At 45.5% G+C, this 25,015-nt stretch overlaps 1 protein-coding gene across 1 annotated transcript in view; it reads right to left on the bottom strand.

Moving 5' to 3' along the window:
• The window catches only part of LOC149980102 (uncharacterized), a 60,633-nt gene that overhangs the window by 3,531 nt on the left and 32,087 nt on the right, over positions 1-25,015 (bottom strand). Inside the window, exons 2-16 of the mRNA XM_090188539.1 lie at positions 22,061-22,101; positions 21,376-21,504; positions 20,229-21,081; positions 19,924-20,069; positions 18,284-18,707; positions 18,124-18,191; positions 17,157-18,038; positions 15,523-15,946; positions 15,351-15,397; positions 14,834-15,205; positions 14,004-14,149; positions 12,005-13,824; positions 11,810-11,874; positions 11,489-11,634; positions 33-11,311 (exon numbers count right to left, since the gene is read on the bottom strand). Coding sequence (XP_090044665.1) covers positions 33-11,311; positions 11,489-11,634; positions 11,810-11,874; positions 12,005-13,824; positions 14,004-14,149; positions 14,834-15,205; positions 15,351-15,397; positions 15,523-15,946; positions 17,157-18,038; positions 18,124-18,191; positions 18,284-18,707; positions 19,924-20,069; positions 20,229-21,081; positions 21,376-21,504; positions 22,061-22,101 — 16,842 coding nt within the window. The remainder of the gene's footprint in view (positions 1-32; positions 11,312-11,488; positions 11,635-11,809; positions 11,875-12,004; positions 13,825-14,003; positions 14,150-14,833; positions 15,206-15,350; positions 15,398-15,522; positions 15,947-17,156; positions 18,039-18,123; positions 18,192-18,283; positions 18,708-19,923; positions 20,070-20,228; positions 21,082-21,375; positions 21,505-22,060; positions 22,102-25,015) is intronic.

Here is a 25,015-nt window from a genome sequence, read left to right as displayed (position 1 = left end):
TTTCAATATTTCTATTAATGATAAACTTTTACCTCAGTTGTGACATTTAAAGCCAAAGTAATGTAATCCAAGGAATTTGAATCTTTGTAGGCTTCCATAAACGTACGGTTCAACCGGAACGTTAGAATAAGTACACCTTCATTTGACGTTGGAGGGTTTGTGGATGCGGTGGTTGGGGAAACAGGTGTTGTCTTAGCAGCTGTAGTTGACTTTGGTGCAGCTGTAGCTGTGGTAGTTACAGCAGCTGTGGTTGTTATGTGGTGGATGTTGGTGGTCTTTGCAGCAACTGTGGTTGTCGATGGTGAAGCTGTGAGTGTAGTGGGAGCTGCTGTGGTTGATGTTGGCACTGCTGTGGTTGTTGTGGGAGCAGTTGTAGTTGTTGTAGGGGTGGCTGTTGTTGTCATAGCAGCAGCTGGGGATGTTAGTGCAAATGTTGTGGTTGTGGGAGCAGCTGTGGTTGCTGTTGGTGCAGCTGTGGTTGTCGTTGGTGAAGCTGTGGTTTTCGTTGGAGCACCTGTGGTTGTTGTGAGGTTAGCTGTAATTGTAGAGGGAGCAACTGTGGTTGTTGTGGGAGCTCCTGTTGTTGTGGGAGCCACTGTTGTTTTAACAGGAGCTGTAGTTGCCGTCTGTGTAAATGTGGTTGTTTGATCAGCTGTGTTTATGGGAGTAGCTGTGTTTGTTGTGGGGACAGCTGTGGTTATTGTGAGAGCAGCTGTGGTTGTTTTGGGTGTAGCTGTTGTTGTGGGGATAGCTGTAGTTGTTGTGGAAACAGCTATGCTTGTAAGGGAAGCTGTTGTGGTTGTGGGAGAAGCTGTAGTTGTTGTGGGTGCAGCTGTATTTGTTGTATCCCCAGATGTAGACATCATTGGTGCTACTGTGATCGTTGTGGGACCAGCTGTAGTTGTTGTACGGGACGTTGTTGTGGTTGTGGGACTTGATGTAGTTGTGGAAGCAGATGTGTTTTTTTCCGGTAAATCTGTGATTGTTGTTGGAGCAGATGTGGTAGTTGTGAGAGCACCTGTGGTTGTTGTGGGAGAAACTGTGGTTGTTGTTGGTGCAGCTGTGGTTGTTGAAGCCTCAGCTGTAGATGGTGTTGCTTTGGTTGTGATTTGTGAAGATGTGGTTGTTGCGGGAGCAGCTAAATTTGTTGTGGGAGCAGCAGTGGTTGTCGTGGGTAGAGTTTTGGGTGTTGATGCCACAAATGTTGTTGTAGCAGCAGCTGGGATTGTTGTTGGAGTTGCTGTGGTTGTTGTGGATACAGCTTTTGTTGTCATAGGAACAATTGTGTTTAATGTGTGTGAATCTGTTATTGTAGTTGGAGCAGATGTGGTTGAGGTGGGCAGGACATTGGTTGTTGTTGCTGTAGCTTTTGTTGTTGAAGCAACAGCAGTTGTTGTTGTGGGAGCAGCTGTTGTTGTTAAGGAAGATGAAGTGGTTGTTGTTGGTGCAATTGTAGTTTTTGTGGCCTCAGCTGTACTTGTTGAAGCCTCTGCTGTAGATGTTATTGGAGATGCTGTGGTTGTGGTTGGTGCAGATGTGGTTGTTGTGGGAGCAGATGTGTTTGTAGTGGGAGCAGCTGTGGTTGTTGTGGGTGAGGTTTTGGGTGTTGTTGCTGTAGCTATGGTTGTTTTTGTTGTATCATCAGCTGTGGTTGATGAAGGCAAGGTTTTGGGTGTTGTTGCTGTAGCTGTTGTTGTTGTTGTATCGGCAGCTGTGGATGGTGTGGGTACATCTGTGATGGTTGTAGCTACAGCTGTACTTGTCATAGCTGCTGCTGTAGATGTCATTAATGTTGCTGTGGTTGTTGTGGGTGAATCTGTAATTGTTGTTGGATCCTCTGTTGTTGTGGGCAGTGGTTCAGTTGTGGGAAGGTCTTCGGATGTTGTAGCAGGAGCTGTGGTTATTGAGGGCAGAGGTTCGGTTGTTGTGTGAAGTGCTTTGGTTGTTGTAGCAGATGCTTTGGTTGTTGTAGGAGCAGCTTTGGTTGTGGGAAAAACTTCAGTTGATGGATCTGCAGTTGTAGTTGGAGCAGATGTGGTTGTGGTGGGCAGGACATTGGTTGTTGTTGCTGCAGCTTTTGTTGTTGTAACACCAGCAGTTGTTGTTGTGGAAGCAGCTGAGGATGTTGTGGAAGACGATGTGGTTGTTGTTGGTGCAGTTGTGTTTTTTGTGGCCTCAGCTGTACTTGTTGAAGCCTCTGCTGTAGATGTTATTGGAGATGCTGTGGTTGTGGTTGGTGCAGATGTGGTTGTTGTGAGCGAGGTTTTTGATGTTGGTGCTGTAGCTGTTGTTATTGTTGTAGCAGCAGCTGTGGTTGTGGTTGTTGTGGCTGCATCTGTAGTGGTTGTAGCTACAGCTGTACTTGTCGTAGCTGCTGCTGTAGATGTCATTAGTGTTGCTGTGGTTGTGTTGGGGGAAACTGTGCTTGTAGTAATGGAAGCTATTATGGTTGTGGGAGCTGCTGTAGTGGTGGGAGCAGATGTGGTTGTTATGGGCAGTGGTTCAGTTGTTGTGGGAAGGTCTTCGGATGTTGTAGCAGGAGCTGTGGTTGTTGTGGGCAGGGGTTCAGTTGTTGTGGGAAGGTCTTCGGATGTTGTTGTTATTGTGGCTGCATCTGTAGTGGTTGTAGCTACAGCTGTACTTGTTGAAGCTGCTGCTGTTGATCTCATGAATGTCTCTGTGGTTGTTTTGGGGGAAGCTGTGCTTGTAGTGTTGGAAGCTATTATGGTTGTGGGAGCTGCTGTAGTGGTGGGAGCAGATGGAGTTGTTGTGGGAATGTCTTCGGATGTTGTAGCAGGAGCTGTGGTTGTTGTGGGCAGGGGTTCAGTTGTTTTTGGAAGGTCTTCAGATGTTGTTGTTGTTGTGGGTGCATCTGTAGTGGTTGTAGCTACAGCTGTACTTGTTGAAGCTGCTGCTATAGATGTTATTGGAGATGCTGTGGTTGCTGTTGGTGCAATTGTAGTTTTTGTGGCCTCAGCTGTACTTGTTGAAGCCTCTGCTGTAGAAGTTTTTGGAGATGCTGTGGTTGGTGCAGATGTGGTTGTTGTGGGCGAGGTTTTGGGTGTTGTTGCTGTAGCTGTTGTTATTGTTGTAGCAGCAGCTGTGGTTGTGGTTGTTGTGGCTGCATCTGTCGTGGTTGTAGCTACAGCTGAACTTGTCGTAGCTGCTGCTGTAGATGTCATTAATGTTGCTGTGTTTTTTGGTGGGGAAGCTGTGCTTGTAGTAATGGAAGCTGTTACGGTTGTGGGAGCTGCTGTAGTGGTGGGAGCAGATGTGGTTGTTGTGGGCAGGTCTTCGGATGTTGTAGCAGGAGCTGTGGTTGTTGTGGGCAGGGGTTCAGTTGTTGTGGGAAGGTCTTCGGATGTTGTGGTTGTTGTGGGTGCATCTGTAGTCGTTGTAGCTACAGCTGTACTTGTTGTAGCTGCTGCTGTAGATGTCATTAATGTCGCTGTGGTTGTTTTGGGGGAAGCTGTGCTTGTAGTAATGGGAGCTATTATGGTTGTGGGAGCTGCTGTAGTGGTGGGAGCAGATGTGGTTGGTGTGGGCAGGTCTTCGGATGTTCTAGCAGGGGCTGTGGTTGTTGTGGGCAGGGGTTCAGTTGTTGTGGGAATGTCTTCGGATGTTGTAGCAGGAGCTGTGGTTGTTGTGGGTAGGGGTTCAGTTGTTGTGGGAAGGTCGTTGGATGTTGTAGCAGGAGATGTGGTTGTTGTGGGCAGGGGTTCAGTTGTTGTGGGAAGGTCTTCGGGTGTTGTGGTTGTTGTGGGCAGGGGTTCAGTTGTTGTGGGAAGGTCTTCAGATGTTGTGTTTGTTGTGGGTGAATCTGTTATTGTAGTTGGAGCAGATGTGGTTGTGGTGGGCATGACATTGGTTGTTGTTGTTGTAGCTTTTGTTGTTGTAGCATCAGCAGTTGTTGTTGTGGGAGCAGCTGTTGTTGTTGTGGAATATGATGTGGTTGTTGTTGGTGAAATTGTAGTTTTTGTGGCCTCAGCTGTACTTGTTGAAGCCTCTGCTGTAGATGTTATTGGAGATGCTGTGGTTGTGGTTGGTGCAGATGTGGTTGTTGTGGGCGAGGTTTTGGGTGTTGTTGCTGTAGCTGTTGTTATTGTTGTAGCAGCAGCTGTGGTTGTGGTTGTTGTGGCTGCATCTGTAGTGGTTATCGCTACAGCTGTACTTGTCGTAGCTGCTGCTGTAGATGTCATTAATGTTGCTGTGGTTGTGTTGGGGGAAGCTGTGCTTGTAGTAATGGAAGCTATTATGGTTGTGGGAGCTGCTGTAGTGGTGGGAGCATATGTGGTTGTTGTGGGCAGTGGTTCAGTTGTTGTGGGAAGGTCTTCGGATTTTGTAGCAGGAGCTGTGGTTGTTGTGGGCTGGGGTTCAGTTGTTGTGGGAAGGTATTCGGATGTTGTAGCAGGAGCTGTGATCATTGTGGGCAGGGGTACAGTTGTTGTGGGAAGGTCTTCGGATGTTGTAACAGGAGCTGTGGTTGTTGTGGGCAGGGGTTCAGTTGTTGTGGGAAGGTCTTCGGATGTTGTAGCAGGAGATGTGGTTGTTGTGGGCAGGGGTTCAGTTGTTGTGGGAAGGTCTTGGGATGTTGTAGCAGGAGTTGTGGTTGTTGTGGGAAGGAGTTCAGTTGTTGTGGAAAGGTCTTCGGATGTTGTAGCAGGAGCTGTGATTGTTGTGGGCAGGGGTTCAGTTGTTGTGGGAAGGTTTTCGGATGTTGTAGCAGGAGCTGTGGTTGTTGTGGGCAGGGGTTCAGTTGTTGTGGGAAGGTCTTCGGATGTTGTAGCAGGAGCTGTGGTTGTTGTGGGCAGGGGTTCAGTTGTTGTGGGAAGGTCTTCGGATGTTGTAGCAGGAGCTGTGGTTGTTGTGGGCAGGGGTTCAGTTGTTGTGGGAAGGTCTTTGGATGTTGTAGCAAGGTTTTTGGATGTTGTAGCAGGAGATGTGGTTGTTGTGGGCAGGGGTTCAGTTGTTGTGGGAAAGTATTTGGGTGTTGTGGTTGCATTTGTAGTGGTTGTAGCTACAGCTGTACTTGTTGAATCTGCTGCTGTAGAAGTCATTAATGTCGCTGTGGTTGTTTTGGGGGAAGCTGTGCTTGTAGTAATGGAAGCTATTATGGTTGTGGGAGCTGCTGTAGTGGTGGGAGCAGATGTCGTTGTTATGGGCAGTGGTTCAGTTGTTGTGGGAAGGTCTTCGGATGTTGTAACAGGAGCTGTGGTTGTTGTGGGCAGGGGTTCAGTTGTTGTGTGAAGGGCTTTGGTTGTTGTGGCAGGTGCTCTGGTTTTTGTGGGAGCAGCTGTTGTTGTGGGAAACACTTTAGTTGGTGGATCTGCTGCTGTTGTGGGAGCCATTGTGTTTATTGTGGGTGAATCTGTTATTGTAGGTGGAGCAGATGTGGTTGTGGTGGGCATGACATTGGTTGTTGTTGCTGTAGCTTTTGTTGTTGTAATATCAGCAATAGTTGTTGTGGGAGCAGCTGTTGTTGTTTTGGAATAAGATGTGCTTGTTGGTGCAATTGTAGTTTTTATGCCCTCAGCTGTACTTGTTGAAGCCTCTGCTGTCGATGTTATTGGAGATGCTGTGGTTGTAGTTGGTGCAGTTGTGGTTGTTGTGGGAGCAGCTGGGTCTGTAGTGGGAGCAGGTCTGGTTGTTGTGGGCGAGGTTGTGGGTGTTGTTGCTGTAGCTGTTGTATTTGTTGTAGCAGCAGCTGTGGCTGTGGTTGTTGTGAGTGCATCTGTAGTGGTTGTAGCTACAGCTGTACTTGTTGTAGCTGCTGCTGTAGATGTCATTAATGTCGCTGTGGTTGTTTTGGGGGAAGCTGTGCTTGTAGTAATGGAAGCTATTATGGTTGTGGGAGCTGCTGTAGTGGTGGGAGCAGATGTGGTTGTTGTGGGCAGGTCTTCGGATGTTGTAGCAGGAGCTGTGGTTGTTGTGGGAAGGGGTTCAGTTGTTGTGGGAAGGTCTTCGGATGTTGTAGCAGGAGATGTGGTTGTTGTGGGCAGGGGTTCAGTTGTTGTGGGAAGGTCTTCGGATGTTGTAGCAGGAGTTGTGGTTGTTGTGGGAAGGAGCTCAGTTGTTGTGGAAAGGTCTTCGGATGTTGTAGCAGGAGATGTGGTTGTTGTGGGCAGGGGTTCAGTTGTTGTGGGAAGGTCTTCGGGTGTTGTGGTTGTTGTGGGCAGGGGTTCAGTTGTTGTGGGAAGGTCTTCAGATGTTGTGTTTGTTGTGGGTGAATCTGTTATTGTAGTTGGAGCAGATGTGGTTGTGGTGGGCATGACATTGGTTGTTGTTGTTGTAGCTTTTGTTGTTGTAGCATCAGCAGTTGTTGTTGTGGGAGCAGCTGTTGTTGTGGAATATGATGTGGTTGTTGTTGGTGCAATTGTAGTTTTTGTGGCCTCAGCTGTACTTGTTGAAGCATCTGCTGTAGATGTTATTGGAGATGCTGTGGTTGTGGTTGGTGCAGATGTTGTTGTTGTGGGCGAGGTTTTGGGTGTTGTTGCTGTAGCTGTTGTTATTGTTATTGTTGTAGCAGCAGCTGTGGTTGTGGTTGTTGTGGCTGCATCTGTAGTGGTTATCGCTACAGCTGTACTTGTCGTAGCTGCTGCTGTAGATGTCGTTAATGTTGCTGTGGTTGTGTTGGGGGAAGCTGTGCTTGTAGTAATGGAAGCTATTATGGTTGTGGGCGCTGCTGTAGTGGTGCGAGCATATGTGGTTGTTGTTGGCAGTGGTTCAGTTGTTGTGGTAAGGTCTTCGGATGTTGTAGCAGGAGCTGTGGTTGTTGTGGGCAGGGGTTCAGTTGTTGTGGGAAGGTCTTCGGATGTTGTTGTTGTTGTGGGTGCATCTGTAGTGGTTGTAGCTACAGCTGTACTTGTTGAAGCTGATGCTGTAGATGTCATTAATGTCTCTGTGGTTGTTTTGGGGGAAGCTGTGCTTGAAGTGTTGGAAGCTATTATGGTTGTGGGAGCTGCTGTAGTGGTGGGAGCAGATGTAGTTGTGGGAAGGTCTTCGGATGTTGTAATAGGAGCTATAGTTGTTGTGGGCAGGGGTTCAGTTGTTGTGTGAAGTGTATTGGTTGTTGGAGCTGCTGTAGTGGTGGGAGCAGATGTGGTTGTTGTGGGCAGGGGTTCAGTTGTTGTGGGAAGGTCTTCGGATGTTGTAGCAGGAGCTGTGGTTGTTGTGGGCAGGGGTTCAGTTGTTGTGGGAAGGTCTTTGGATGTTGTAGCAAGGTCTTTGGATGTTGTAGCAGGAGATGTGGTTGTTGTGGGCAGGGGTTCAGTTGTTGTGGGGAAGTTTTTGGGTGTTGTGGTTGCATTTGTAGTGGTTGTAGCTACAGCTGTACTTGTTGAATCTGCTGCTGTAGAAGTCATTAATGTCGCTGTGGTTGTTTTGGGGGAAGCTGTGCTTGTAGTAATGGAAGCTATTATGGTTGTGGGAGCTGCTGTAGTGGTGGGAGCAGATGTCGTTGTTGTGGGCAGTGGTTCAGTTGTTGTGGGAAGGTCTTCGGATGTTGTAACAGGAGCTGTGGTTGTTGTGCGCAGGGGTTCAGTTGTTGTGTGAAGGGCTTTGGTTGTTGTGGCAGGTGCTCTGGTTTTTGTGGGAGCAGCTGTTGTTGTGGGAAACACTTTAGTTGGTGGATCTGCTGCTGTTGTGGGAGCCATTGTGTTTGTTGTGGGTGAATCTGTTATTGTAGGTGGAGCAGATGTGGTTGTGGTGGGCATGACATTGGTTGTTGTTGCTGTAGCTTTTGTTGTTGTAGCATCAGCAATAGTTGTTGTGGGAGCAGCTGTTGTTGTTGTGGAATAAGATGTGGTTGTTGGTGCAATTGTAGTTTTTATGCCCTCAGCTGTACTTGTTGAAGCCTCTGCTGTCGATGTTATTGGAGATGCTGTGGTTGTGGTGGGAGCAGGTATGGTTGTTGTGGGCGAGGTTTTGGGTGTTGTTGCTGTAACTGTTGTTGTGGCTGTGGTTGTTGTGAGTGCATCTGTAGTGGTTGTAGCTACCGCTGTACTTGTCATAGCTGCTGCTGTAGATGTTATTAATGTCGCTGTGGTTGTTTTGGGGGAAGCTGTGCTTGTAGTAATGGAAGCTATTATGGTTGTGGGAGCTGCTGTAGTGGTGGGAGCAGATGTGGTTGTTGTGGGCAGTTCTTTGGATGTTGTAGCAGGAGCTGTGGTTGTTAAGGGCAGTGGTTCAGTTGTTTTGGGAAGGTCTTCGGGTGTTGTAGCAGGAGCTGTGGTTGTTGTGGGCAGTGGTTCAGTTGTTTTGGGAAGGTCTTCGGGTGTTGTAGCAGGAGCTGTGGTTGTTGTGGGCAGGGGTTCAGTTGTTGTGGGAAGGTCTTCGGATGTTGTGGTTGTTGTGGGTGCATCTGTAGTGGTTGTAGCTACAGCTGTACTTGTTGAAGCTGCTGCTGTAGATTTTATTAATGTCGCTGTGGTTGTTTTGGGGGAAGCTGTGCTTGTAGTAATGGAAGCTATTATGGTTGTGGGAGCTGCTGTAGTTGTGGGAGTAGATGTGGTTGTTTTGGAAGAAGCTGTGGTTGTTGGTGCAACTGTGGCTGTTGTTTCCTCAGCTGTACTTGTTGAAGCCTCCACTGTAGATGTTATTGGAGATGCTGTGGTTGTGGTTGGTGCAGATGTGGTTGTTGTGGGAGAAGCTGTGTTTGTAGTAGGAGTAGCTGTAGTTGATGTGGGCAATGTTTTGGGTGTTGTTGCTGTAGCTATGGTTGTTGTTGTTTCAGCAGCTGTGGTTGATGAAGACGAGGTTTTGGGTGTTGTTGCTCTAGCTGCTGTTGTTGTTGAATCAGCAGCTCTGGTTGTTGTGGCTGCATCTGTGGTGGTTGTAGCTACAGCTGTACTTGTCGTAGTTGCTGCTGTAGATGTCATTAATGTTGCTGTGGTTGTTTTGGGGAAAGCTGTGCTTTTAGTGTTGGAAGCTATTATGGTTGTGGGAGCTGCTTTAGTCGTGGGAGCATAATTGTTTTTTGTGGGTAAATCTGTGATTGTTGTTGGATATGCTGTTGTTGTTGTGGGAAGGGCTTCGGATGTTGTAGCAGGAGCTGTAGTTGTAGTGGACAGGGGTTTGGTTGTTGTGGGAGCAGCTGTGGTTGTGGGAGCAATTGTGTTTGTTGTTGGTGAATCTGTGATTGTAGTTGGAGCAGATGTAGTTGTGGGCAGGACGTTGGTTGTTGTTTCTGCAGCTTTTGTTGATGTAGCAACAGCAGTTGTTGTTGTGGGAGCAGCTGTGGTTGTTGTGGAATATGATGTGGTTGTTGTTGCTGCAATTGTGTTTTTTGTGGCCTCAGCTGTACTTGTTGAAGCCTCTGCTGTAGATGTTATTGGAGATGCTGTGGTTGTGGTTGGTGCAGATGTGGTTGTTGTGGGAGCATCTGTGGTGGTTGTAGCTACAGCTTTACTTGTCATAGCTGCTTCTGTAGAAGTCATTAATGTCGCTGTGGTTGTTTTGGGGGAAGCTGTGCTTGTAGTAATGGAAGCTATTATGGTTGTGGGAGCTGCTGTAGTGGTGGGAGCAGATGTGGTTGTCGGTGAATCTGTGATTTTTGTTGGATTCGCTGTGGTTGTTGTGGGCAGTGGTTCAGTTGTTGTGGGAAGGGTTTCAGATGTTGTAGCTGGAGCTGTGTTTGTTGTGGGCAGGGATGTGGTTGTTGTGGAATATGATGTGGTTGTTGTTGATGCAATTGTGTTTTTTGTGGCCTCAGCTGTACTTGTTGAAGCCTCTGCTGTAGATGTTATTGGAGATGCTGTGGTTGTGGTTGGTGCAGATGTGGTTGTTGTGGGAGCAGCTGTGTTTGTAGTGGGAGCAGCTGTGGTTGTTGTGGGCGAGGTTTTGGGTATTGTTGCTGTAGCTGTTGTTGTTGTTGACGTATCAGCACCTGTGGTTGCTGTGGGTGCATCTGTGGTGGTTGTAGCTACAGCTTTACTTGTCATAGCTGCTTCTGTAGAAGTCATTAATGTCGCTGTGGTTGTTTTGGGGGAAGCTGTGCTTGTAGTAATGGAAGCTATTATGGTTGTGGGAGCTGCTGTAGTGGTGGGAGCAGATGTGGTTGTCGGTGAATCTGTGATTTTTGTTGGATTCGCTGTGGTTGTTGTGGGCAGTGGTTCAGTTGTTGTGGGAAGGGTTTCAGATGTTGTAGCTGGAGCTGTGTTTGTTGTGGGCAGGGATGTGGTTGTTGTGGAATATGATGTGGTTGTTGTTGATGCAATTGTGTTTTTTGTGGCCTCAGCTGTACTTGTTGAAGCCTCTGCTGTAGATGTTATTGGAGATGCTGTGGTTGTGGTTGGTGCAGATGTGGTTGTTGTGGGAGCAGCTGTGTTTGTAGTGGGAGCAGCTGTGGTTGTTGTGGGCGAGGTTTTGGGTATTGTTGCTGTAGCTGTTGTTGTTGTTGACGTATCAGCACCTGTGGTTGCTGTGGGTGCATCTGTGGTGGTTGTAGCTACAGCTTTACTTGTCATAGCTGCTGCTGTAGAAGTCATTAATGTCGCTGTGGTTGTTTTGGGGGAAGCTGTGCTTATAGTAATGGAAGCTATTATGGTTGTGGGAGCTGCTGTAGTGGTGGGAGCAGATGTGGTTGTCGGTGAATCTGTGATTTTTGTTGGATTCGCTGTGGTTGTTGTGGGCAGTGGTTCAGTTGTTGTGGGAAGGGTTTCAGATGTTGTAGCTGGAGCTGTGTTTGTTGTCGGCAGGGATGTGGTTGTTGTGGGCAGGGATTCGGTTGTTGTGTGAATCGCTTTGGTTGTTGTTGCAGAAGCTGAGGTTTTTGATGGAGAAATGGTTGTTTTTGTATTCAAAGCTGTTGTTGAAGTACCAGCAACTGTGGTTGTCGTGGGGAAAGCTGTGGTTGTTGTTGGAGCAGCTGTGGTTGTGTAAGAGGAGGCTATTGTGGTTGTTGGAAATGCTGTAGTTGTTGATATTATATATGAGGTTGTTGTGGGTGCATCTGTGGTTGTTGTGAGAGCAGCTGGGGTTGTTGTGGGGGCAACTGTGGTTGTTGGAGCTGTGGCTATGGTTTTTGGAGCTACGGCTGTGGTTGTCATTGATGCAGATGTGGTTGTTTCGATTGCGGCTGTGATTGTTGTAGCCACAGCTGTACTTTTCAGAGCCACAGCTGTAGATGTCATTGGTGTGGCTGTAGTTGTTGTTGAAACATATGTTGTTGTTTGGGGAGCAGCTGTGGTTGTTGTTGCCATGGCTGTGGTTGTTGTAGAAGCAGCTGTGGTTGTTGTGTGGTAAGCTGTGGCAAATGTGGGATTAGCTGTCGTTGTGTTGGTAGGCGTAGTAGCAGTCGTCCTTTGCTTGAGTTCTGTATAAAACATTTTTTTATTACGACCATTAAAATGCTCTGCAATATCTGTTAAACGTGCTGAATTAAATTAGATTGGAAACCCAACATCACAGTCCTGGAAAACTCAGACAACTACTCTTTCTCCCCATAATGTGTTTGAATTGTATTATGTGTTGTGTTTAGATGAATCCTTACCAGCTTTGATACTGCCAATAATAACGTCTAAGAAGACTGTGAACGTGTCGATGGAAATCTTGAGGGAGACCTCTACATTTGTAACGTTAGGGACCACAGACTGGCTTGTGAAGATCAAGTTAGTTGTCACACCCACAGAACCAGACCTAAATACCAAAGAACAGAATTGATGTGAAATGCAATAAAAGTTATTACTGTTGTTAGTAGGAGTATTTGTACTAATAGTATTGTTAAAGGATGGTTTACATGTGACTAATACACTTTGTCTATCTGCGAATAAGTAAATTGCATGAATGTGGACCAAAAAGAAAGTCAACATACCAGAAACTGACAATGATGCATCTGAGGAAGATTACCGGATATATTCTTTTGAATCCTATATTCAACTGTAGAAAAATATCAGTGCACACAATAAGCATTAAAAGGACAGGAGAAATAGTAAATATAACTCACAATCAAGTTTTGTTATAAATGTCCATTTAAAGATTTGTGCTTATGTCAATTATCAACATGTACCTCAGTTGTCAGATTTGAAGCCAAATTAAGGTACTCATTGGACTGTGGACTTTTGTAGGCTTCCAAAAATGTACTATTCAACCGGAAATGCAGAATAAGTACACCTTCATTTGCTGTTGGAGGGTCAGTGGAATCACTGGTTGGGGCAACAGTAGTTGTTGGAGCAACAGGTGTTGTTGTTATAGCAGAAACTGGAGTTATCATTGTTACAGCTGTGGTTATCATTGGTGAAGCTGTGGTTGTTGTGTAAAAAGCTGTGGTTGTTGTAGCGGCAGCTGTGGTTGTTGTGGGGGTAGTTATGGTTGTTGTACGAACAGCTGTGGATGTTGTGGGGCCGGCTGTTGTTGTTGTAGCAGCATCTGTGTTTGATGTGGGGGAAGCTGTGGTTGATGTGGGGCTGGCTGTGGTTGTCGGAGCTGCGGATGTGGTTGTCGTTGTAGACGTGGTTGTTCCTGGAGCATCTGTGGTTGTAGGGATGGCTTTGGTTGTTGTAGCTGTTGTTGTCGTAGCAGCAGCTATGGTTGTTGTGAGGGAAGCTGCAGTTGTTGTGGGAACAGCTGTGGATGTTGTGGGGACTGCTGTTGTTGTCGTAGCAGCATCTGTGTTTGATGTGGGGGAAGCTGTGGTTGATGTGGGGCTGGCTGTGGTTGTCATAGCTGCGGCTGTGGTTGTCATTGTAGACGTGGTTGTTCCGGGAGAATCTGTGGTTGTGGGGATGGCTTTGGTTGTTGTAGCTGCAGCTATTGATGTCGTAGCATCAGCTATGGTTGTTGTGGGGGAAGCTGTGGTTGTTGTGGGAACAGCTGTGGTTGTTGTTGATTGGACGGCTGTTGTTGTTGTAGCCACAGTTTTAGTTGTCGTAGCAGAAGCAGCTGTGGTTGTTGTTGGAGCAGCTGTGGTTTTTGTGGGGACGACTGTGGTTGTTGGTTGTTTGCATGGTTTAGGGTGTTGTTGTCCCTGATGATGTTGATGTTTCAGCTCATGATGATCTGGGTGCCGCTGTGGTTTTTGAGGGTACAGCTCTTCTTCTTCTGTCTGCAGTGTGGTTGTTGTGGGAGCAGCTGTAGTTAGTGTTGGTGCTGCTGTGGTTTTTGTTGGAGAAAGTGTTCTTTCTGTAGCCAAAGCTGTAGTTGTTGTAGCAGCAGTTACTGTGGTTGTTGTGGTAGATGCTGTGGTTGTTGTGAGTACAGCTGTGGTTGTTGTAGGGGAAGCTGTGGTGGTTCTGGGAGCTGCTGTAGTTGTTGTCAACATTTTTGGGATTGTTGTGGGTGCATCTGTGGTTGTTGAATCCGCAGCTGTTGTTGTAGAAGCAGCAACTGTGGTTGTCGTGGGGAAAGCTGTGGTTGTTGTTGGAGCAGCTGTGGTTGTTGAAGAGGAAGCTGTTGTGGTTGTTGGAATTGCTGTAGTAGTTGTTAGAGAATATGTGGTTGTTGTGGGTGCATCTGTGGTTGTTGTGGGAGCAGCTGTGGTTGTTGTGAGTACAACTGTGGTTGTTGGAGCTGTGGTTGTCGGAGCTACAGCTGTGGTTGTCATTGATGCCGATGTGGTTGTTTCGTTTGCAGCTGTGATTGTTGTTGCCACAGCTGTACTTTTCATAGCCACAGCTGTAGATGGCATTGGTGTGGCTGTGCTTGTTGTTGGATCATGTGTTGTTGTTTGGGGAGCCGATGTGGTTGTTGTTGTAATGGCTGTGGTTGTTGTTGCAGCAGCCGTTGTTGTCGTAGCAGCTGCAGTGGTTGTTGTGTGGGAAGATGTGGTAATTGTGGGAGCAGCTGTCATTGTGTTGGTAGTCGTTGTAGCAGTCGTGTAATTCTGGAGTTCTGTATAAAAAAAATGTTTTTATTACGACCATTAAAAGGCTCTGCAATATCTGTTAAACGTGCTGAATTAAATTTGTTTGGTAACCCAACACCACAGTCCCGGACAACTCGGACAACTACTCTTTCTCCGCATAATGTTTTTGAATTGCATAATGTGTTGTGTTTAGATTAATCCTTACCAGCTTTGATACTGCCAGTAATAACGTCTAAGAAGACTTGAAACGTGTTGATGGACTTCTTGAAGGAGTCCTCTACATTTGTAACGTTAGGGGCCACAGACTGGCTTGTAAAGATCAAGTTAGTTGTCACACCCACAGAACCAGACCTAAATACCAAAGAACAGATTTGATGTGAAATGCAATAAAAGTTATTACGGTTGTTAGTAGGAGTATTTGTACTAATAGTATTGTTAAAGGATGGTTTACTTGTGACTAATACACTTTGTCTACCTGCAAATAAGTAAGTTGTAGAAATGTGGACCAAAAAGAAAGTGAACATACCAGAAACTGATGATGATGCATCTGAGGAAGATTACCGGATATATTCTTTTGAATCCTATATTCAACTGTAGAAAAATATCAGTGCACACAATAAGCATTAAAAGGACAAGAGAAATAGTAAATATAACTCACAATCAAGTTTTGTTATAAATGTCCATTTAAAGATTTGTGCTTATGTAAATTATCAACATTTACCTCAGTTGTCAGATTTGAAGCCAAATTAAGGTACTCATTGGACTGTGGACTTTTGTAGGCTTCCAAAAATGTACTATTCAGCCGGAAATGCAGAATAAGTACACCTTCATTTGCTGTTGGAGGGTCAGTGGAATCACTGGTTGGGGCAACAGTAGTTGTTGGAGCAACAGGTGTTGTTGTTGTAGCAGAAGCTGGAGTTATCATTGTTACAGCTGTGGTTATCATTGGTGAAGCTGTGGTTGTTGTTATGTAAGAAGCTGTGGTTGTTGTGGCGGCAGCTGTGGTTGTTGTGGGGGTAGCTACGGTTGTTGTACGAACAGCTGTGGATATTGTGGGGCCGGCTGTTGTTGTCGTAGCAGCATCTGTGTTTGATGTGGGGGAAGCTGTGGTTGATGTGGGGCTGGCTGTGGTTGTCGGAGCTGCGGCTGTGGTTGTTCCGGGAGCATCTGTGGTTGTGGGGATGGCTTTGGTTGTTGTAGCTCTTGTTGTCGTAGCAGCAGCTATGGTTGTTGTGGGGGAAGCTGTGGTTGTTGTGGGAACAGCTGTTGATGTTTGGGGGACAGCTGTTGTTGTCGTAGCAGCATCTGTGTTTGATGTGGGGGAAGCTGTGGTTGATTTGGGGCTGGCTGTGGTTGTCATAGCTGCGGCTGTGGTTGTCATTGTAGACGTGGTTGTTCCGGGAGAATCTGTGGTTGTGGGGATGGCTTTGGTTGTTGTAGCTGCAGCTATTGATGTCGTAGCATCAGCTATGGTTGTTGTGGGGGAAGCTGTGGTTGTTGTGGGAACAGCTGTGGTTGTTGTTGATTGGACGGCTGTTGTTGTTGTAGCCACAGTTTTAGTTGTCGTAGCAGAAGCAGCTGTGGTTGTTGTTGGAGCAGCTGTGGTTTTTGTGGGGACAACTGTGGTTGTTGGTTGTTTGCATGGTTTAGGGTGTTGTTGTCCCTGATGATGTTGATGTTTCAGCTCATGATGATCTGGGTGCCGCTGTGGTTTTTGAGGGTACAGCTCTTCTTCTTCTGTCTGCAGTGTGGTTGTTGTGGGAGCAGCTGTAGTTAGTGTTGGTGCTGCTGTGGTTTTTGTTGGAGAAAGTGTTCTTTCTGTAGCCAAAGCTGTAGTTGTTGTAGCAGCAGTTACTGTGGTTTTTGTGGTAGATGCTGTGGTTGTTGTGAGTACAGCTGTGGTTGTTGTAGGGGAAGCTGTGGTGGTTCTGGGAGCTGCTGTAGTTGTTGTCAACATTTTTGGGATTGTTGTGGGTGCATCTGTGGTTGTTGAATCCGCAGCTGTTGTTGTAGTAGCAGCAACTGTGGTTGTCGTGGGGAAAGCTGTGGTTGTTGTTGGAGCAGCTGTGGTTGTTGAAGAGGAAGCTGTTGTGGTTGTTGGAATTGCTGTAGTAGTTGTTAGAGAATATGTGGTTGTTGTGGGTGCATCTGTGGTTGTTGTGGGAGCAGCTGTGGTTGTTGTGAGTACAACTGTGGTTGTTGGAGCTGTGGTTGTCGGAGCTACAGCTGTGGTTGTCATTGATGCCGATGTGGTTGTTTCGTTTGCAGCTGTGATTGTTGTTGCCACAGCTGTACTTTTCATAGCCACAGCTGTAGATGGCATTGGTGTGGCTGTGCTTGTTGTTGGATCATGTGTTGTTGTTTGGGGAGCCGATGTGGTTGTTGTTGTAATGGCTGTGGTTGTTGTTGCAGCAGCCGTTGTTGTCGTAGCAGCTGCAGTGGTTGTTGTGTGGGAAGATGTGGTAATTGTGGGAGCAGCTGTCATTGTGTTGGTAGTCGTTGTAGCAGTCGTGTAATTCTGGAGTTCTGTATAAAAAAAATGTTTTTATTACGACCATTAAAAGGCTCTGCAATATCTGTTAAACGTGCTGAATTAAATTTGTTTGGTAACCCAACACCACAGTCCCGGACAACTCGGACAACTACTCTTTCTCCGCATAATGTTTTTGAATTGCATAATGTGTTGTGTTTAGATTAATCCTTACCAGCTTTGATACTGCCAGTAATAACGTCTAAGAAGACTTGAAACGTGTTGATGGACTTCTTGAAGGAGTCCTCTACATTTGTAACGTTAGGGGCCACAGACTGGCTTGTGAAGATCAAGTTAGTTGTCACACCCACAGAACCAGACCTAAATACCAAAGAACAGATTTGATGTGAAATGCAATAAAGGTTATTACGGTTGTTAGTAGGAGTATTTGTACTAATAGTATTGTTAAAGGATGGTTTACTTGTGACTAATACACTTTGTCTACCTGCAAATAAGTAAGTTGTAGAAATGTGGACCAAAAAGAAAGTGAACATACCAGAAACTGATGATGATGCATCTGAGGAAGATTACCGGATATATTCTTTTGAATCCTATATTCAACTGTAGAAAAATATCAGTGCACACAATAAGCATTAAAAGGACAAGAGAAATAGTAAATATAACTCACAATCAAGTTTTGTTATAAATGTCCATTTAAAGATTTGTGCTTATGTAAATTATCAACATTTACCTCAGTTGTCAGATTTGAAGCCAAATTAAGGTACTCATTGGACTGTGGACTTTTGTAGGCTTCCAAAAATGTACTATTCAGCCGGAAATGCAGAATAAGTACACCTTCATTTGCTGTTGGAGGGTCAGTGGAATCACTGGTTGGGGCAACAGTAGTTGTTGGAGCAACAGGTGTTGTTGTTGTAGCAGAAGCTGTAGTTATCGTTGTTACAGCTGTGGTTATCATTGGTGAAGCTGTAGTTGTGGTGTAAAAAGCTGTGGTTGTTGTAGCGGCAGCTGTGGTTCTTGTGGGGGTAGTTACGGTTGTTGTACGAACAGCTGTGGATGTTGTGGGGCCGGCTGTTGTTGTTGTAGCAGCATCTGTGTTTGATGTGGGGGAAGCTGTGGTTGATGTGGGGCTGGCTGTGGTTGTCGGAGCTGCGGATGTGGTTGTCGTTGTAGACGTGGTTGTTCCTGGAGCATCTGTGGTTGTAGGGATGGCTTTGGTTGTTGTAGCTGTTGTTGTCGTAGCAGCAGCTATGGTTGTTGTGAGGGAAGCTGCAGTTGTTGTGGGAACAGCTGTGGATGTTGTGGGGACTGCTGTTGTTGTTGTAGCAGCATCTGTGTTTGATGTGGGGGAAGCTGTGGTTGATGTGGGGCTGGCTGTGGTTGTCGGAGCTGCGGCTGTGGTTGTCGTTGTAGACGTGGTTGTTCCGGGAGCATCTGTGGATGTTCCGGGAGCATCTGTGGTTGTGGGGATGGCTTTGGTTGTTGTAGCTGTTGTCGTAGCAGCAGCTATGGTTGTTGTGGGGGAAGCTGCAGTTGTTGTGGGAACAGCTGTGGATGTTGGGGGGACTGCTGTTGTTGTTGTAGCAGCATCTGTGTTTGATGTGGGGGTAGCTGTGGTTGATGTGGGGCTGGCTGTGGTTGTCGGAGCTGCGGCTGTGGTTGTCGTTGTAGACGGGGTTGTTCCGGGAGCATCTGTGGTTTTGGGGATGGCTTTGGTTGTTGTAGTTGCAGCTGTTGTTGTCGTAGTAGCAGCTATGGTTGTTGTGGGAGAAGCTGTGGTTGTTGGGGTAACAGCTGTTGTTGTTGTTGTTTGGATGGCTGTTGTTGTTGTAGCCACAGTTTTAGTTGTCGTAGCAGAAGCAGCTGTTGTTGTTGTTGGCGCAGCTGTGGTTTTTGTGGGGACGACTGTGGTTGTTGGTTGTTCACATGGTTTAGGGTGTTTTTGCCGATGTTTCAGCTTATGATGATCTGGGTGCCGCTGTGGTTTTTGAGGGTACAGCTCTTCTTTTTGTGTCTGCAGTGTGGTTGTTGTGTGAGCAGCTGTAGTCAGTGTTGGTGCTGCTGTGGTTTTTGTTGGAGAAAGTGTTCTTTCTGTAGCCAAAGCTGTAGTTGTTGTAGCAGCAGTTACTGTGGTTTTTGTGGTAGATGCTGTGGTTGTTGTGAGTACAGCTGTGGTTGTTGTAGGGGATGCTGTGGTGGTTCTGGGAGCTGCTGTAGTTGTTGTCAACATTTTTGGGACTGTTGTGGGTGCATCTGTGGTTGTTGAATCCGCAGCTGTTGTTGTAGTAGCAGCAACTGTGGTTGTCGTGGGGAAAGCTGTGGTTGTTGTTGGAGCATCTGTGGTTGTTGAAGAGGAAGCTGTTGTGGTTGTTGGAATTGCTGTAGTAGTTGTTAGAGAATATGTGGTTGTTGTGGGTGCATCTGTGGTTGTTGTGGGAGCAGCTGTGGTTGTTGTGAGTACAACTGTGGTTGTTGGAGCTGTGGCTGTGGTTGTCGGAGCTACAGCTGTGGTTGTCATTGATGCCGATGTGGTTGTTTCGTTTGCAGCTGTGATTGTTTTTGCCACAGCTGTACTTTTCATAGCCACAGCTGTAGATGGCATTGGTGTGGCTGTGATTGTTGTTGGATCATGTGTTGTTGTTTGGGGAGCAGATGTGGTTGTTGTTGTAATGGCTGTGGTTGTTGTAGCAGCAGCCGTTGTTGTCGTAGCAGCTGCAGAGGTTGTTGTGTGGGAAGATGTGGTAATTGTGGGAGCAGCTGTCATTGTGTTGGTAGTCGTAGTAGCAGTCGTGTAATTCTGGAGTTCTGTATAAAAAAAATGTTTTTATTACGACCATTAAAAGGCTCTGCAATATCTGTTAAACGTGCTGAATTAAATTTGTTTGGTAACCCAACACCACAGTCCCGGACAACTCGGACAACTACTCTTTCTCCGCATAATGTTTTTGAATTGCATAATGTGTTGTGTTTAGATTAATCCTTACCAGCTTTGATACTGCCAGTAATAACGTCTAAGAAGACTTGAAACGTGTTGATGGACTTCTTGAGGGAGTCCTCTACATTTGTAACGTTAGGGGCCACAGACTGGCTTGTGAAGATCAAGTTAGTTGTCACACCCACAGAACCAGACCTAAATACCAAAGAACAGATTTGATGTGAAATGCAATAAAAGTTATTACGGTTGTTAGTAGGAGTATTTGTACTAATAGTATTGTTAAAGGATGGTTTACTTGTGACTAATACACTTTGTCTACCTGCAAATAAGTAAGTTGTAGAAATGTGGACCAAAAAGAAAGTGAACATACCAGAAACTGATGATGATGCATCTGAGGAAGATTACCGGATATATTCTTTTGAATCCTATATTCAACTGTAGAAAAATATCAGTGCACACAATAAGCATTAAAAGGACAAGAGAAATAGTAAATATAACTCACAATCAAGTTTTGTTATAAATGTCCATTTAAAGATTTGTGCTCATGTAAATTATCAACATTTACCTCAGTTGTCAGATTTGAAGCCAAATTAAGGTACTCATTGGACTGTGGACTTTTGTAGGCTTCCAAAAATGTACTATTCAGCCGGAAATGCAGAATAAGTACACCTTCATTTGCTGTTGGAGGGTCAGTGGAATCACTGGTTGGGGCAACAGTAGTTGTTGGAGCAACAGGTGTTGTTGTTGTAGCAGAAGCTGTAGTTATCGTTGTTACAGCTGTGGTTATCATTGGTGAAGCTGTAGTTGTTGTGTAAAAAGCTGTGGTTGTTGTAGCGGCAGCTGTGGTTCTTGTGGGGGTAGTTACGGTTGTTGTACGAACAGCTGTGGATGTTGTGGGGCCGGCTGTTGTTGTTGTAGCAGCATCTGTGTTTGATGTGGGGGAAGGTGTGGTTGATGTGGGGCTGGCTGTGGTTGTCTGAGCTGCGGATGTGGTTGTCGTTTTAGACGTGGTTGTTCCTGGAGCATCTGTGGTTGTAGGGGTGGCTTTGGTTGTTGTAGCTGTTGTTGTCGTAGCAGCAGCTATGGTTGTTGTGGGGAAAGCTGTGGTTGTTGTGGGAACAGCTGTGGATGTTGGGGGGACGGCTGTTGTTGTTGTAGCAGCATCTGTGTTTGATTTGGGGGAAGCTGTGGATGATGTGGGGCTGGCTGTGGTTATTGGAGCTGCGGATATGGTTGTCGTTGTAGACGTGGTTGTTCCGGGAGCATCTGTGGTTGTGGGGGTGGCTTTGGTTGTTGTAGCTGTTGTTGTCGTAGCAGCAGCTATGGTTGTTGTGGGGGAAGCTGTAGTTGTTGTGGGAACAGCTGTGGATGTTGTGGGGACGGCTGTTGTTGTCGTAGCAGCATCTGTGTTTGATGTGGGGCTGGCTGTGGTTGTCGGAGCTGCGGCTCTGGTTGTCGTTGTAGACGTGGTTGTTCCGGGAGCATCTGTGGTTGTGGGGATGGCTTTGGTTGTTGTAGCTGTTGTTGTCGTAGCAGCATCTGTGTTTGATGTGGGGGAAGCTGTGGATGATGTGGGGCTGGCTGTGGTTATCGGAGCTGCGGATATGGTTGTCGTTGTAGACATGGTTGTTCCTGGAGCATCTGTGGTTGTGTGGATGGCTTTGGTTGTTGTAGCTGTTGTTGTCGTAGCAGCAGCTATGGTTGTTGTTGGGGAAGCTGTAGTTGTTGTGGGAACAGCTGTGGATGTTGTGGGGACGGCTGTTGTTGTCGTAGCAGCATCTGTGTTTGATGTGGGGCTGGCTGTGGTTGTCGGAGCTGCGGCTGTGGTTGTCGTTGTAGACGTGGTTGTTCCGGGAGCATCTGTGGTTGTGGGGATGGCTTTGGTTGTTGTAGCTGTTGTTGTCGTAGCATCAGCTATGGTTGTTGTGGGGGAAGCTGTGGTTGTTGTGGGAACAGCTGTGGATGTTGGGGGGACGGCTGTTGTTGTCGTAGCAGCATCTGTGTTTGATGTGGGGGAAGCTGTGGTTGTCGTAGCTGCGGCTGTGTTTGTCGATGTAGACGTGGTTGTTCCGGGAGCATCTTGGGTTGTGGGGCTGGCTGTGGTTGTTGTAGCTGCAGCTGTGGTTCTTGTGGGGGTATCTTCGGTTGTTGTACGAACAGCTGTGGATGTTGTGGTCGTAGCAGGATCTGTGTTTGATGTGGGGGAAGCTGTGGTTGTAGTGGGGTTGGCTGTGGTTGTCGGAGCTGTGGTTGTCGTTGTGGATGTGGTTGTTGCGGGAGCGTCTGTGGTTGTGGGGTTGGCTTTGGTTGTTGTAGCCACATTTTTAGTTGTCGTAGCAGCCTCAGCTGTGCTTGTTGTGGGAGCATCTGTGCTCGGGACGACTTTGGTTGTTTGTTGTTGGCAGGGTTTCGGGTGTTGTTTCCCCTGCCGTTTTTGTTGTTGTTGCAGATGATGTTGTTGTTCATGCAGCTGTGGTTGTTGTAGCCACAACTCATTTTGTTGTGTCTGCTGCATGGTTGTTGTGGGAACATCTGTGGTTGTTGTTGGAGCATCTGTGGTTCTTATGGGCTCAGGTGTGGTTGATTGTGCTGACTCAGTTGCCACGATTGCTGTTGCCGTAAGTACTGTTGATGGAATGGAAATTATTATTGGTATTTATTTGGTTTTTTCACGTTTCATCATACCAAGCACATTTAAGGGGAAATTTGAAGTGTCATTCCTATAACTGAGAGACATACGAATTATCAGTATGTAAATATTTTTTGACACATATTTAACCCCTATTTTTGTCACTAAACAATTTCCTTACATATTTTCATAATTTGCATTAACTGGTACCGGGCTGCCTTCAGGCAAGTCTTATGAGGCTTGTTGGCGTCCTAGAACAAAACAACTGACGCACGTGTTCGTGAGAGACTCACCTTTACATCTATGGGTCAATAGTTTGTAGGCCAAACCATTCGGCAGTACAGAGTAATTTTTTTTTTATGTATCATTGTTTTTAGCTCTGCCACTTTCCACTGCAGATGCGGAAAGCAGATATGGGCGGAATGCGGTCGATTGAGACGCAGCCCATCCAAAAACACATCTCTAGCTTAAACAGTCTGATTTGAACAGGGATTTATTTTATTATGCGAGTTACATTTCCGGAAATTGACCCAAGAGGGTTTTAATATGTTTCTGAGCTATTGCCATTCAAGCAGGTAGAAATACAGCTGGTATGACAAGTTTTTTATAATTTCTGCCTGCTGTATTTGGCATTGCATACATTTGGCATTGCATACATTTGGCATTGCGTAAACATTTTTTGTGTGGTTCTTGGACTGTGTTATGCAGTATTGATTGGTCAAATTTGATTTTGCTAAACATTTTCCAATTTCAGGATCAGGATATGAAAAATGATGTCTTCCATTTTGAAGAGATGGTAACCTACTGCAGATGCCTTTCAGAGGCATTTGGGGCTCAGACCCAGGGGTAAACGAAGGTCCGGGCAAAATTGTGCAGTTCGCGGACGATTCATAATTTTTTTATTTATCTTTCTACTGATTCAAGAGTCATGATTTTTCCTTGTTTGTATATATTTGTTTGACCTGCTGGCACAATGAATCCTACAACAGGATTAATTTGTGCTCTTCCTGCTTACCGGCTGCTGAGATTTGCTCTGACTACCAACTGTCTATCATATCTTCATGAAAGAAAATACATAATGTTGCAGGCAGCATAGAGAAGACAAATACATGTTCAGAAGTGATCATTGAAAGTATGCTGCAGGAATGAGTGCAATTAAGAGAGGATGCAAGGAATAAAGGAAATGCAATTGAGATTCTCCCAAGTTTAATCATTTGGATGCGTTCGGGTATTGTTTCCCAGGCAATAACTTTGACTCTGCCCGCAAAGGGTATAGAAAAGGGAATCTCTATCAATCCACTTATTGTAGTACTGTGTTAAATGGCATAAATATAATATTGTATTATAACCACGTTCTCTATATATAACCGATTTGATGCCTGATGTGTGATGTGCTGAACCAGAAAGTCACATTTCTAAATAAATAACTTTTACCACTTGTTTAAATGTATGTAGCTAAGGTGGTGAAATGATGATTCAATGCAATAAATGCATGCACGCGTGTGCCCCATGCCACAGGCAAGTTTGGTTGGTCCGTATCTAGTGTGGGTGGAACATTATCACTGTTTCTGCTTGCTTCTTCTCCACTGCAATGTATTTCAGGATTCTAGGACTTGAAATATTTCGTGCACACGTTAGCTGGTTAGACAGCCACCCATGCATTGTTGAAACGTTCTGCTAATTATTGGCTAGTGGTAGCCGATAACGACAAGGCAAACATAATTAGCATCTCTATTTTATTTGAGATTAACTAAGAAGAGGACCTTTGTCAACTGTCTTGCGTGTCATGTATAGCTAGCTAGATAGGGCTAGCTTGAGGCAAGGCAGAAGCAGAGGCACCTTTCATCATAAATCACAAATACTGCTGAGAAAATGACATTACCGCTTTGTGTGCAATTTAAAAATCTGAACCAGCTAGATGTCATTGATAACCAATCAGGTTTGAATAATCTAAAGATGTGTTTTATGGTTGTGATGGACTTCACACCAAAGTGAGTGAGTGACTCAAGTGCGAGCTGTTGAGAATTTTTATCATGCCAACATTCAAGCAACCTAAAGCCAGAAGGAAGCTAGCTAACTAGCTAGCTAGCTAGCTATTTCCAAGTATAGGCATTCATTTGAAAACCCATATAAGGAATCTAGCAAGCCAGCTAGATATCTAGCCTGCAATACTTTTTGCCATGTTTGTCAATGCCTAATGCTAGCTAGCTATCCAGTTCCAACCTGCCTGGCTGCCCACCCAACCAGCTAGAAATGTGCAACTAGCTAGCTACATCTTTCTAGTACAGAAGTGACATTCTTGAAGTCAACGTTGTATATATTAATTAGTACTGTAGCAAAGGATGAATTATCCAATCAGTTAAGACTGCATGAATATGTTTTAAACCTTAAACTGTAGCATCATAACGTTAATCAAAAAAATATGATACGGTTTTCACAGCATTCTGAAGCAATCTATACCTTTTGTGGTCATTGCTAATGGTAACAATGGACCAAATGTCATTGATGACACAAGCGTGTCTTCCTCCATGGTGAACAAGAGCCTTTTTGAATAATGATTAATTTTACATTTTAGTTCATGGTTTTCCTGTGTGCTCTGGGCATTACTAAATCAAATTAATGGAATTAGTAGAAAGATGTGTTCTTTTGACTGAGAGAGTTAAAAACCCAGAGTCAGTGAAAAGTAACTAACTTCCAATCAATATTTTTACAACCATATTTCATATAACTCTATGTAGTTTTACATGCTTTGAGACATTATCCGAATTGTTTTAATATAAAAAAAAATGACTGAAATGACTGGGCTATGCAAATACTGACATCCAGAGATAAATATAACCGTCCTTGTCTTCAATGCAACCACTACTAAAATAAAGAGATGTACATTTGTGTCTCCCTACCTTTAGATTTTGTGTCTCCCTACCTTTAGATTTTGTGTCTCCCTATCTTTAGATTTTGTGTCTCCCTACCTTTAGATTTTGTGTCTCCCTACCTTTAGGCTCCTTTTCCTTTTTGCCCATGTGATCCAGAATAAAGTCTGACACAGAACCACAGCTTCACACACTGCTTTAGCTTATTTTGAATCTGCTCCCAAAAACGGACACATGACATTTCCTAAACTTGAGTGGGCAGGCAGTCAAAGAAGCTGAACCAGCTAGGCTAACT

This window comes from Oncorhynchus mykiss, chromosome 10, assembly GCF_057628025.1.
Source record: "Oncorhynchus mykiss isolate SJ-2025 chromosome 10, ASM5762802v1, whole genome shotgun sequence".
Taxonomy (NCBI): Eukaryota; Metazoa; Chordata; class Actinopteri; order Salmoniformes; family Salmonidae; genus Oncorhynchus; species Oncorhynchus mykiss.
Note: the sequence above shows the minus strand (reverse complement) of the source record. Positions and strands in the feature narration are given on the sequence as shown.